Consider the following 14,854-nt stretch of genomic DNA (forward strand, 5'->3'; position numbering starts at 1 on the left):
ATATGTGAAAGTTGTCTTGGAAAACCCACATTTAGAAGGCAAGGCCCACAAGAAGGATCGGCCCATTTAGTGCCTAAAGTTGTTTTCGAAGAAAAAATGGTGGAAACTGGAAGAACTTGGAGAAGTAGATACTGTGTTAGGGTTTAGCTTCCTTCTGTATCGACTGTGTGTGAAAATGTCGTCGTCGTCGAAAACTTTAATTCGGACGGGCGTTTCTCTGATTAGCCGTTTGATGACCCAAAACTTGAGATGTTCAGCACAAACGCCACAAATTGCGAATCCGACCCTCACTTCCAGGCTTTTTCCATCTCTCTCCTCTCACTCTCAGTCTCCGATTCGTCTTGATTTACCCCAGTCCGACGTTGATTCGTTCAAGAAGGTTTCTACTGAAGGTTTCTTATACCCTACTGGCCTTCCTTCACTGCCCTTTTTCCTCCCTGACGGTAAATTCCCTCTCTATATTTCAGACTATACTATACATTTGCGTAATGATGGTATTTAGCTGGAAAGTTGAGGTACATTATACTTTTATTATTTCATTTTGTAATACGAAATGGGTTGTGAATATACCTGATGCATATAGCTGAGCTCAAGTAGGTTGGAAATTGTTGCGTAGTTGAATTATTGTTTTACATTCTTTTTTTTTCTGAGAAGTTGAGCATTTAGAAGTTCCGTTGCACTCTAGGTTGCTAATTGATTGAATTTCAAATGCAATGACAGTTGTTCCAATTCTAGCCTATTGCTTCTTTTTAGGTTCACACTTAACTGAACAATTTGATCTAATTAGATCACTGGAAAAAGATTTCTTTTTTCTCTAGGCAAAGATGATATGCCTGACCAATCCATTTAAGGCTGCAGTCTGTACCATGGGTTGGTAAATTGATTAGAAGTCACCTCTGGGAGTTTCTTGAGCCGCTGCCTGTTCAAGTTCATTGATAACTTACAGTCAGATTATGCTGAAAGTGGATGTGCTGGATTGAAATTCAGCATGGTGAAACAGTTTAAGTTAAACCAAAGATGAGCTATAGTCCAACCTCTTGAAGTCTATGTGTGGATTAAAGGTTCGGTTTCAAATATATAAAATAATAAGTGGTGACAACTTGCCAAACTCAACCCATTATGGGGTTGCACAAATTGCTATCATAAAACTACAATTTACTAATTATTTGTCTTGATAAACTTTTGTTCGTTTTCAATGCTACAGAATTTTGCAACTAATTGTTAAACTTTAAACATTGTGATGTTGGTATCATCCTCTGAATATTATGTCTATTTAAAGTGGTCTATTAAAAGGAACATTGAGCTGTTAGCAACTCCTTCTTCAACCTAAATAGACAAAGAGTTTAGTTGTCTGTGAAAACTAGCTTAGTACTTTTTTGAACTAGGATGAAAAGGAGTTCTCATATCTTAAAAGATAAATGAATTGAAAAAAAAAGCACCTACAGGGTAGATGTAACTTGTTAGGTTGCCGATTTTTAGCTCATTGTAATACAATATTCTGACAGGCCATGAGTGTTAATTCATAGTTTAACAGTATCGGTGTCAAATGGGTGGGTTGGACTGGATTTGGGCGGGCCAAAATGAGTTGGGCTAAAAAATGGCTCAAAAGTTCTTGGGATGAAACTGGTTGTGCTAAAATAGGTTGGGTCATGACCCACACAACTTGGCACAATCTTCTTAACTGATTCCTTTCTGCTAAAAGTGGAGATAGTTTTCATTCATTATGGTTACACCATGTATACATCCAAAGACAGCAAATGTTCGATTCGGAAAAGTTACTGCACATTCCAAAAACAAACTCAGTACTTGAATTTATATTCAATGGTCATTGCAGTTCTCGTTGTTCCTTCATTCTAACTGGAATTTGGAGAATGTTCTCTTAAGAAGTTAGGAAACAAGAATTATCTTGATTTGTTACCTTCTCAAAATAAGAAGAATTATCTTGAATTTAGACAATCTTATATAGAGTTGATAGTTGTATAGAGGCTCTTTTTTGTCTACTTGGTTGCTTTCTGATGAGTCAAATTTACGTAGATATTAGACAATTATATTCAGAGTTGATAGCAACCAAATGAACAAAAAAGAGCCTCCATACAACTATCAACTCTATCTTCTTTCGAGGTGGTACCTGTATGAAGGCACTTTTTTTGGCTATCTGGTTGCTATACGCTTCTATAAGTAGTTATTGTTGTTTAATTAAGTTTCCTAATGACTAATAAGCTTGGGAAGTAAGAAAATAAACTTGTTATATAACTCTTAGTTATTTGCACCTTCGTTGGACCGGTAATTATTGTTGTAAAAAATTATTAACAATTGACATTATTATTTGTTAGTGTCAAAAATTGACATTATTATTAGTCATTTCATCTGTATCCATTTCAACCATCAGAGACTTACGTACAAAGAATCATGGAATTAACCTGGTTTAACATGAATTATTGAGTCGTTCTTCTATTTCTGTTCATGCAGTTGATGATTCTTCATCGAGTGGGATGCTTTTGTTTCCTAAGAGAACCTACCAACCCAGCAACATGAGGCGCAAAAGGACACATGGTTACTTTGCTCGGTATGCATCTCTTCCTTGCTCTTTTAGCCACTGGACTAATGAGACACATTCTCATGAGAGTAGCATTATGCACCATATGGCACCTATTTTAGCTTTTTGGGTCTTTTAGTTGTTGAAAGAATATGTACTAGACCACTTTTGTTTCTCTTCCTGTTTCTGGTAACTGTAGGATTACGACATATAATACATTCCCCAGAACTCAAGTATATCCCATGTAATGCTAGGCTTAATACGTAGCCCAGGATTCTGGTGGGCTCTCATCCTGACAATGAAAATTAGCTTTCATTTGCCTCCCAGTTTACCTGATCAGCATAGTCATTTATTTGTCCAGCTAGTTTCATTTTTCTCGGGTCACTTGCTTTTACTGGAGACTTTTTGTCTGGATTGCTTGTGTTATTTGTTGAGTTCTGACAAGCGCATATTTTAATCATTGAGCAGCAAAGCAACCAAGGGTGGCCGTAGAGTTATTGCTCGACGTATTGCAAAGGGTCGATCAAGAATAACAGCATAACAACATTTTTTGTTGCATGGTTTACAAGGTGTACGGAGCAAGGCTAGAAGGCTGGTTTAGGGCATTTCATGGACAGTTAAATAGGTTATGTTGTGACTACTGAAAACAATGGGATTAGGAGGCGATGTTTTGGTGATCCTCAAACTGGATTTTTGTACTTGGGCTCTTACTTCCCAGCTTTGTCCCCAACTCTTCTTAATATTTTTCCAAGCTGGTTTTATTTCCCTTAAAGATATGTTTTGATCTGTAATAAGGAATTCATCTTTACTGTACCTAAGGGTCCTTCGGATTGACGTATGAGCAAAATCTATATTTTGAAGTTGTGATCTTGGCAAGGTCAAATTTCTGACATTTTTTTTTATTGATGTTGAGACCTTGGCAAGATCAAACGTTGGACATTCTTTACCTAAATTTGGACCTTGACAAGATAAAACTTCAAGGTCAGTTTTTAAGACATATTTTATTGAAGTTGAGGCCATGACAAATCCACTTCTTATACTTTAATTGTTATAAATTCAACTAATATTATTGTACAACAATTAAGAAGAAAAAGGAGGAGAATAAATTTCTTTGAATTTTATTTAACCTTTGAAAATGGCTATAAATTAAATAGGTATGTCCAATTAGGGCGACTAGTGAATATAAATTCAGGGGGGAAGGGAACAACTATCTAGTTTAAGGGGGTCATCATAATGATTTCTATTTTGCAACTTTACCTGTGTTTGGGAATGATTTCAAATGTATGCGACTCAAGTTGAAAGTTGCGTTCGATTTCAGTTATCTAAAATGTGATTTTATAAAGTCCAAAACATCGGACATTATTGCTTAAAGTTTGATATGACTTGTCAAGACTAACTTTAGACTTTTTTTGAGTGAAGTTGTGGACTTGAAAAAGTCAAACCTTAGACTTATTTTTATATAGCTAAGGCTAACTTCAATTTTTTTTTTACTAATGTCATCGCCATAGACAAGGCCAAACTTGAGTCATTTTTATTGACATAGTAGCAACCAATATCACTCATGAATAAAAACCATACTCTTACATGCAAAAAATGGCTAGAACTTCAATCATTTCTCTCTATTGGGCCCTTTGTAAATCCAATTCGAAAAAGCGAGCCTTGGCCCCAGGCCCATGTTTTTCTTTTGTATTTCACTGTATATTCGCATCTCCTTTATAATAAATAAATAAATAAAAATTCACATCTCCGGGACCTGACATTCATCGGCTTCTCTCCTCTCCGGCAAAAACCAGTATCTGCAGCCTGTTCATAACCTGCCATGGCAGAATTTAGAGGCAATGAAGCCCCTTCATCTACTGCAGGTAACGTTTCCTATTCTCTAGCTGTTGCAATCGATAAGGGTTTCTTAAGGGAATATAAAATATTGCAAAATAAAATGCTGAGTGATTTTAATTACAAGGAAAAACAAATTGTATATTTTTCCTAATTCCTCATGTTTCATGAATAACTGAACAAAATTTTATTTTGGCTCTATTAAGAATGTTTCAATTGGAGCATGTATGCGGATGATTGTGATTGTTTTAAAAATTCAATCTTTGTGTTAATTGATACTGACTTTCGTATTTGCGTTGGATATACCACATAATCCCTATTGATGTGGTTGTTTGGTTTTCTTATATGGTACTCGGTAATCCTTCGCCTTGAAACTTTTGTTTTTTTTGAGATTGAGTTAAACTCATAGGTTTATTTCTTTATTAGCTAAGTTTCATCCCAGTCTTGATTTAATCAATGTTGGGACCCTTGTTATATTGTCTATGTTCCAGTTGTGGGGCTTAGGTGTGTGGGGTGTTGAATATCCCACATTGGTTGGGATGTGGTCCTTTGGTCTCTTTATATGGTGGCAATCCTTGCCTTGATGCTTGTTTTGGGGATTGAGTTAGACACAAACATAATCTCTTTATCAGGGTAAGACTCATCCCGATTCTTGATTTGATCAATGTTGGGTCTCGGTATTATAATCTCCACATTTTAGTTGCCAGACTGGCATATGAGGGTGTTGGATATCCCAGATTTGGGGGATGGAATGTGATGCTTTGGTTTAGTTATAAGGTCTTAGCAATCCTCTAGATTTTGAACTCAAGTTTCATTTGCCGTTCTTTATCATGATATATGTTGCTTGGACTCTTCAAAATTGTCATAAGTTCATGTTGGATTCTCCGTAAGTACTGTATGTTTTAAGAATCCGACACGGGTGCGGCATTGAAACTAAAGAATCTGCACAATTTAGATCATGGTAATGGTCTGACCTTTTCTTCTCAGTTTGTTCTTGTATTCTCTAGTCTGTTGGTAATTGATTTATTTCTGATGCTAATCTAGCCTTGTCTGTTGTTGTACAAACTTAGGACGTTAGTTGGTTTATGTTCCTCATTTCCATTTTGATCTCTTCGTAATTTTAGATGTGAAAGATGTAAAAGCACCAAATTTGATTGAACGTGCAAAGGAAGAGATTGAGGCTATGATTCACCACGATAAAAAACCTCACCATCACAAGGAAACTCATGGAGCTAGTGACATTGATGCAAACACCCCAGTTGATGAAGTAAAGGGACCAAATGTATTTGAACGAGTCAAGGAAGAAATTGAGGCAGTTGTACAAAGTATCCACCCTAAGAAATGATCCAACTCTTCTCATGCCATTATTTAACAATATTGGTGTCCCTGTTTCATTCTGATGTACAATAGCTAATTGCTATGTATAAATAGTACTGATTTCTTGGTGTTTACATGGAAGGTGTTGCTATTTGTGACAGCATTTGATGTCTAATGATCTTTTAGAACGATCCTTGCTGATTTCTTTTGTATAACCATGGTTTCCGGGCTACCTTGTGTGCACCTCGACTAATTCCATGTGGTACCATTGTTACCTCCCCTACTAGCATCACCTAATGTTTTTGCATCTGCAGGGATTTGAACCTGAAATGTCATTATTTCCAATCCATTTCATTTCATTGACTACTAAGCCACACCCCGGGTTGCCTTGCTGATCTTAGTTTCTATGAAATGACAACTGTGTCTTGAAGTTGCCTCGAACTCAACATTCCGGTATAGTTGAAACATTTCATTTAGTACTAGGAGGTAGTAACTAGTATGTATTCTAGGAATAGTCAAAGAATGTGCTAGCTGACTCGAACATCACCGTCATCTAAAAAGACAAAAAGTAATGGCAATATCTTCCCATGGTGAACTATATGAGTCTAGTGAAAAGATCTATTTCTACCCCCCACAGCAGGAGTAGTAGCAGTGTTGAAGCTTAGGGTTGAGGATTTGATACCACAATTCGGAAACACTCCCACTGTAGGGGATAAGATCAACATACGCCCTATCCTCCTTAGACTTCATTTATGGGATTACACTAGGTATGTTATTGTTGTAATGGTGAAGTCTGGACAGGTTAGAAATCACTCATAGGGCGGTGTAAGAAGTTTTCGAATTTCCTTGCTGGGAATGAAGTTGAAATAGTAAGGGAAAGAAAAGAATAAAGAGGGAATAAAGGAAAAAGTTTATGTGTAGGTAAAAGTATTCCCATCTGATTAAAAAGGAAGAACATAAGCTACAAGGTTAGCTCTAATGATGTGTGAATTAGGCACATGTCATCCGTTCAAACTCTGTGGTAAACGAAAAAGTTGATATGTAATAAGAATATCGAATTCATTATTCACCAGGTCATGAGTTTGAATTCTATGATAAATGAAAATTTACATGAATTTAACTTTAGAAAGAAAAAAAAAGTTTGTTAGCTAACAAAATTATGGTTGAACAACACTTATCCCTGACAAGCTACATCATAGGAAGCCTACTCAAACAGTATTTAAGACACTTTTCTATCCACTATGCACCTAATTCTATTTTGTCCTACCATAAAATATGGTTAATATTTAGTATTGAAATCATATATTATAAAAACTAGCTACATTCATGTCATCTAAATTCTATGATTCCTAATATCCTGTATTTTGGTACCCACGTCTAATCAATTAGGTTATATTTTGGTAACCGACATAGAAATATTAAACTACCTAAAGATGAATTAAAACAACAATAGATTAAAATAATTATATTCGCTAGTTAAATATATCAAAGAATTAAAAATATACATGATTTTGTAAAATAATTATGTTATATATTTTCCCAATTGAATAATGCATTTTGTAAAATCACATGTAATTTTTCCCAGATAACTCTTTTACACTAGTACTAAATTTTAGTACATGCATCCTCTTTTCTTTTCTTTTTTAATAGTGGCAAGCAACTACTATTAGTACTAGCTATAAAAGAAGAATAAGGTATAGTCTATATATAAAAGTCACAATAATAGGAATCTCAATACGTGGCATAAAGTCGCTCCGTGTTGAAAAGAGAAAAAATAATTACTTTCTTCGTTTCAAAATAAGTATGAGTGAAGTTATAAAAAAAAAAAGAACTCAAAATAAGTGTCAGCTTAGAAATTCAAGATAAAAACAGTATTTTTTCGAAATTTTATCCTTATACTCTGTCTTCATATACAATGTTCAATTTTTTTTATCAGACATGATTTTTATTAAAACAATGAGACGAAAATAAATACTCCCTTCGTTTCAAAAAGACTGACCCTATTTCCTTTTTAGTCTGTTCCAAAAAGAATGATCCCTTTCCTTTTTTGACAACACTTTAACTTTAATTTTTCACGTGAAATGTTTAAAACCACAAAATTAAAGGGCATTTTGATACATTTAACATAACTTTAATTTAGAACCACAAAATTAAAAAATCTTCTTTCTTTTCTTAAAATCCGTTCCAAATCAAATTAAATCATCCTTTTTTAAACTGAGGAATTATCTTACTAGGAAGTTTCTCATAACATTCCTTCTTCTGGAAGTATTGAATTATTGCAAATTTCTTCTATTCATATTCAAACAAGAAATAGTCGACATATACGTAAGTGTATAAAAATAGATATGGTATGGGAAAAAATGGAAGTGACAACATATATACTCTATAATATTGTTGTGAAATTATAGCATTACGTGTGATGAACATTCATGGTCAACAACAATTAATTAAATTCTTTCCTCCCTAAACAAGAAATCAAGAAATAGAAAAAGATTGAAAATTAAATACAATTTTTATCCTATAAAGGTAGACTGGATTTTGAATTTATCACAATTTATAATTTAATTTTGCTAATATATTGTTCTCTTTGTCTCAATTCTCAATCAATATTATTTTAAATAAATACAGTGAGAAAAGAAAGTGATATTTTTAAACTTTTCATTCTATTCTAAAATATGATGTGTTTTCAATTATAAAAATATTAGAATTCAGCGTAGATTAAGATCAAACTATATTATAACAATTGAAACACAAGAAATGTATGTATAAGTTATAGTTATTTTGCATTTTTCTATTGTCAGATTTGCCCTTGAAGTTACTTCTATTAATTTTTATTTACGTTGTATCGTCATATTTTAATTATGTAAATTTATATGACATGTGAATGTGTGGTATCAATTGTTAGAAAGAAACACAAAAGGAAAAAGAAAAACGAGTACGAAGGAAGGTGAGGGGAAAAAGAGGTACAAATCTTTTTAGAGAAATATTTGACTAATTTAAAAAGATACCTAATAAAAGAACTCAAGAGGAAGTAAAACAAAAATGTCTATATTTTTAATGTGCTTGTAGCATTAGTTTTATTTTACGTGACATATTTATTTTTTGTCTATTAATTTAAACACTTTCACATAGATTGAGCGTACATTGTATATATTATAAATGGCCTGATTTGATCCACTTGTGGCAACTTCAGTAATGGTGAGTTGCGTGCATTTATATGGCCGGTTATTAAATGCTGCTATTCTTGACTTTAATAAACCCTAGTACCATTAATATTAAGTTCGATTTATATTTAAATTTACGTTGCATAAGATCTCACTCGAAGGGACTATATCTTTAAATTGTTTTTTAACTCTTTATTTATTTTTTCAACGTATAACTTACAGAAATTCCATATACTTAGAAGCTAATTATGTTCCATTCAGGAAGTTTTTCCAATTACAAAATTTTTGGATATTTCATTATTCTCGGATACATTTCTTGGTTGTCCGATTACATTGCAAATGATACATTACTTAATGAGGAGAATGTATTCGAGAGGGGATAAGGATATATCCGAAAGGAAATAAAGATATATTCGAGAGAGAATTTTTATAATTTTCTAAAATTGTATGAAAATTCAGAGAAAATGACATTTTAAATAAGTTTTGTATTTATGTTACTTTTCCTGATTCAAAACCCTACTACTCCTAGTACTACTATAATTTACACTATTTCACCAGAAAATTAAAATGCAAGATTTTTAGAAACTCATTTTCTAAAATCCTTTTATATTTTTTTTAAAATAAATATTTTTTTCGTTTCAAAAAGAATGATCTCCTTTTTTTTAGTCTGTTTCAAAAAGAATGGTCACTTTTTTTTTTTGGTAACAACTTTTCACGTGACATGTTTAAGGTCACAAGATTAAATGACAATTTTGTACATTTAACATAACTTTAATTTAAGATCACCTGAATAAAAATTTTCTTTATTTTCTTAAATTTTGTGTCAAATTAAACTTGACCATTCTTTATGAAATTGAGGGACCAATAAAACACAAAAATGAACTATTTCAAAAAAATTGACCAAGCTACTACATTTTGATGTTAAATGTATGGGCCAAGCACACATGAGTTGAGTGTAATTTTTTTCTAATAATCAATAAGATAAGAGTCAAAGTCTTTGTAAACTTTATATTGGAAATGACAATTAAACAACTTGTAATACCACTCTTACCCTAAACTTGTTAATCACGTTTAGATTTTTTTAAAATTTAGAAAAAGATAACACATAAACAAAAATTTAATGATAAAATTAGTGTGGACCCTTATATGAAATTAGAAATTGACTCATGAAAAAAAAAAAAAAGCACATAAATTCTTTTAGTACCATCAAAGGTTGTTGGGAGAGTCGGATTTAATTTTTTGTTGCTTACCCTTTGTTTGAATGGTTGTTACGTATTATATTGTATCGTATTAAATTATATTATTTTAATAAATATAATATTCAAATAAATGGCATCGTTCTTCGTTGTTATATGATGACTTATGTCAGAAATTTGAATGAAAAAAAGTATTTAAAAAAAAGTATGCTACATGGTAGAACTGCTATGAAAAGGTAAGGATAAAGAATAAGAAAAATTGTTAAATAATGCATACAGATAAAATGAGAAGAAAATATTAAATTAACAACGCAACCACATCAAATCACTCGTTACATACAATGAGACATTTGTTGTTATATAACCAAACATTTAAATGATAATGCAAACAATTAAAGCAAACATTGTATTTACACTAACAACACAATACGACATATAACAACCATTCAAACAAGATGTAACTGAAGAATCTCTTCATATAAATATAAGATTTGAGTCAAAAGTTATTGAGTATTGAGTACTGTCGAATGTAATTTATATGGTGGCTGGTGCCTCACCTGGTTATATATTAGTGGGGTAATAAGTGCGTGCCATGTACCCCCTCGCTCCCTTTCATCTTTCAAAATTCTCGAATTTAAGATCTGAAAAATGAATTTGATAAAAATTATATTGTTTATATATATATATAGTAGATATCAAAAAAAAATCTTTTAATTATATAACGAAATTTTCTAGTGTGAATCTAAATCAGTTACATCGAAAGAGAAGAAAAATTGGTAATGAAAATGAGTTATGTCCTTTCAATCAATTCTTAATAAATAATAAATTTAAATGAAGAGTTCGATTAATTTGGTGTAGTGGGAGGCCTTAACGGTAGGTCCCAAACCTTAACTTCTGCAACGACCCAATTTAATATTTACTCAATAACGTACCACTACAAGAATTATACTTACATTTAATTTAATTAATCAATTTTTAATACTAACATGCCATGCCCTCTCCAAATAAACTTTGTCAACTACAATTAGAAAATAATAATGTACTAAAACTTAATCTTCTATTCGTTTCTTTTTTATATATATTATTTTTACTATAAATAATTGGTTCATAATGAAATATTTTTCATTTCATAGACTCAATGTATAAATTATGATACTTTTTTCTTTTATATCCTAAATATTTTATTAGGCTTGAAAATAAATAATTGACTAATCTAAGAAAATTAACAGTAATTATTCTATAAAATTTTATTTTAAAAAAGGAATATCAACAAACAAATTAAAAATAAAAGACGAATTTATTTATCATTTATTGAAAAGTTGACTTTAAAGAATCATTACCTCGGAATAAAATTATAATCTAACTTTAATTTCTTAATGCAAGTGAAACTATAAAAATATGGTATACAAAATGAAACTGTGTATATATTTTTTCAAATTTATCATCTTTGTTCCAATTGGTATATAATTAAGTAAGTAATAAGATATTTAATCAATGGAGAATTTTCTAAAAATACGTTCGAAAATATTTATTTATATTTTAGCATGATAAAATTACTATAAATTAAGTTTATCGAGTTCCAAATATTTAGATTATTAGATGACAAATGACAGCTTACATGACGTAGATTTATGTTGCAAATAAAAAAGAAAACGATTATTCTTAAATTTTTGGTAGGATTTTATACCTTGTAAGTTGTAAATAAATATCCTAGAGAAAGAGACCTACTTTTTGTTTTGTTTTTATCTTTCTAGCCAAAATTTTAAATTTTATACGAAAGTTCAGTACATGCTACATATCATGTGCAAGAAAAAAACATTGTAATATATTCCCCTTTCTTAAATTTGTTATTAAAATATATTATTTAAACGATCAAACTAAGTTATATTCTAATTAAATGAACAATAATAATATACAAGTAAAAATCCACAAGTGAGACATGAAAAAGACAAATATAAACAAATTATGTTACATACAATATTTTAATTAAATACTTTCAGATTAAATTTGAAAAAAAATTACAAATATTTTCGTAATTTAAAATTTTGGTTGTATGTGCCCTTAATTCACAATCAAAATTCTATGAAAAAGTTAATAATACAAACATAATAATAGAAATTAATAAACGTTTTTTCTTATATTGTTTTCGTGTGTCTAATTCTTGTAAATATTAGAGTATTGCATAACACCATATTAGACCACATATAAAATAATAATATCATAAATTCAAAATTATAACTAACATAAGTCTAATACTTTTGCACGGAAAACGAAGTACCAACCCCCACCCAAAGAAATATATGTGCAATTTTATATTGGAATTATTTAAAAGGTATCAAAGAAAAAAATGTTTGTGTTTGTGGTCTTGAAACCTTCAATTTTCTTTTTTAACTTTTCATTAATTAGTTTTGAAGAAAGGTAAGAAGCCAATACTTTTTCTTATTTTGATATGATTTATGCAAAATCAAGTTTTATTTCCATATTTCTTTTTTAGTTTTTCCCTTTATATTTTTTTGCTTTAATCAAGATAGTGTGAATCGGAAACTCTAAAAATCAAATCCTTTAAATTTATGAGACATTATAATCATTCAAATCTCCTTTTAATAATATTTTTAACAACATAAATTAAAATGTCTGAGATATTATAATCATTCAAATTTTCATTCAATAATATTTCCAATAACATAAATTAACAACTCTTATTCAAGTATATTTTTACTATCCTGACTTCTTTAACAAAATTCTTAACTCTAAAGACTTATGATGACAATGAATTTATACTCGACAAGGCGGTAGCCGTGAGGTCACAAACCATCGAGAATATGGTGGAAGGCGATTGTGTTCAAACAGAGCCTAATGTCCATAGCAAAATAATGATCAAAGTTATCGAATACTAAAAGAAACATTCATAGGAAAACGTCTAGAAAGACATGTTGATGAATTTTGACAAGAATTTTGTAAAGGTGGATTACTCGATTTTGCATGATCTTATCTTAGCTGCTATTTTTCTTAACGACAAGAAGATGCTGAATTTAATGTATCAAGATGTTATTGATAGAATCAAAGTAAATATCCACAAAATACGTAAATAATTTAACATCAAGAATGATTTCACTCGAGGAAATATGTAAAGTGAGTGACATTCAAATGATTTTATAATATTATTGTTATTTTCGATTCGCTTTTGTTTATTTTAATTTTACTATTACAACAGCCTTGAAAATGAATCTCAACTATTTTCTATGTCTGCTTTTATAAAAAAAGATATTCATTTTTGACAATTTTAAAAATAATTTATTATTTTAAATCTATTTTATTCCTATTGCTAACAATAATTTTTTTTATTAATTTTATTATATTAAAAAATAACATGGTAAATTATCATATTAATGAATAGTGATTGTCTTTTCAAATGTGTATCAAAACAATACTAACAAGTTATAGCGAGATAAGTTTTATAATGTATCGATTTAGATTTATCAAGCTTCAATATTAATACAAAAAATATTACGTATAAGAGTAAACTTTTTAATGTACAATTTAAAATTTTAGTATCAAATTTTAATATTAATATCGTACGCTAATAAATAGAAAAAAAAAGAAAAAAGATAGCCTACTTATTATTGAGTGCCTATTTTGATTAATAGAGTCATGTGGGGCAATTTGTCAGAAAAACCAATCATCTTTGATGTGTTGCTTAGTGCCACGTATGAAAAAGAGGGAACAAACCCCATTCAAATTCTCCTACTAATCTTTGTTTTTGTTTGGTTTATTCTTAATTTATTTTAATTTAATTTAAGTAGGATTTGATTATATTATAATTTTCTCATAATAACGACAAAAAGTGAAGAATTTTTTAAAATTTATTTTTATACCCTGTTTCTGATGAAATGGTGTTTCCGATATAACCCTTTTGTAATGAAAATAAAAATATTTTGAAAATTTGATATACGACTCAAATTCATTTTTATTACAAAAATGATTCACAAAATTGTTTTTTTTTTCGTGAGGATTTTTTTATATTTTTTTACGAAGAAGGGTGACTTTTTAGTCACGGTTTTAATTTTTATATAAGAGCATATTTTTTTCTTTTCATAAAATTAATTTTTCTAGTTGTGTTTTAAGAAAATTTATTTCATTGAATTTATCACAATATTAAATAGCGTATAAAATTTTTAATGTTAGTAGTGTATGTAGTACTTGCTACCTGTTTTGTTGCCATAATTACAGATTTCACATACACATAAATATTTTTAAAAAAATATTGTGAAGTAAAGCTAACGTTTTTAGTTGATGGATTATTATAATAACACTTCGAATCTATATGAGATTTTCAAAAATCAGTAACTCAAAAATTTGCTATTTTAAACATGAGTAACAAGTACAGGTAATAAAAAGAATTATTATTAAAAATCTAATTAAAATTAAGTAATTTTCCTATTATACCGCAAACGAAAAAGCCAAAAGAAGTCATGGCACAAATAAAAATGTGATTTTTTCACGACTCAGGAAAGACGAAAAAATTTACCTAACAAGCTGACGTTAAAACTCGAACTAAATTTGTTTTAATTGCATTTTTAAAAGTTATATAGTTTATAAATCATATGTTTAAAATATAAACATACAAAGTTGATCAAAATATTAATACATAATTACATACCTAATCTTTTTATTTTTAAAAAAACCAACCTCACTAAGACTTAGTAATCATGGTATTTAAGATATTTTTGTATAAAAATTTAGAAGAGTGATAACTATCCTTTTCAATACAGTTACAATTAATTAAAATACAAAAAAGTGAAAACATC

The 14,854-nt window shown here is 29.9% G+C and overlaps 2 protein-coding genes across 2 annotated transcripts; both read left to right on the top strand.

Annotated features, from left to right (window-relative positions):
- Positions 1-72: 72 nt before the first annotated feature.
- LOC107021297 lies at positions 73-3,419 on the top strand. Its single transcript, XM_015221925.2, has 3 exons — positions 73-443; positions 2,470-2,566; positions 3,005-3,419. Exons 1-3 carry the CDS (start codon positions 176-178, stop codon positions 3,075-3,077), a joined length of 438 nt encoding a protein of 145 aa, XP_015077411.1. The 5' UTR covers positions 73-175; the 3' UTR covers positions 3,078-3,419.
- An 827-nt stretch (positions 3,420-4,246) lies between these two features.
- Positions 4,247-5,918, top strand: LOC107021690. Its single transcript, XM_015222396.2, has 2 exons — positions 4,247-4,398; positions 5,494-5,918. The coding sequence occupies exons 1-2, from the start codon at positions 4,356-4,358 to the stop codon at positions 5,712-5,714; spliced, it is 264 nt and encodes an 87-aa protein (XP_015077882.1). The 5' UTR covers positions 4,247-4,355; the 3' UTR covers positions 5,715-5,918.
- The last annotated feature ends 8,936 nt before the right edge of the window (positions 5,919-14,854 follow it).

This window comes from Solanum pennellii, chromosome 6 (genome assembly GCF_001406875.1).
Source record: "Solanum pennellii chromosome 6, SPENNV200".
In the NCBI taxonomy this organism is placed as follows: Eukaryota; Viridiplantae; Streptophyta; class Magnoliopsida; order Solanales; family Solanaceae; genus Solanum; species Solanum pennellii.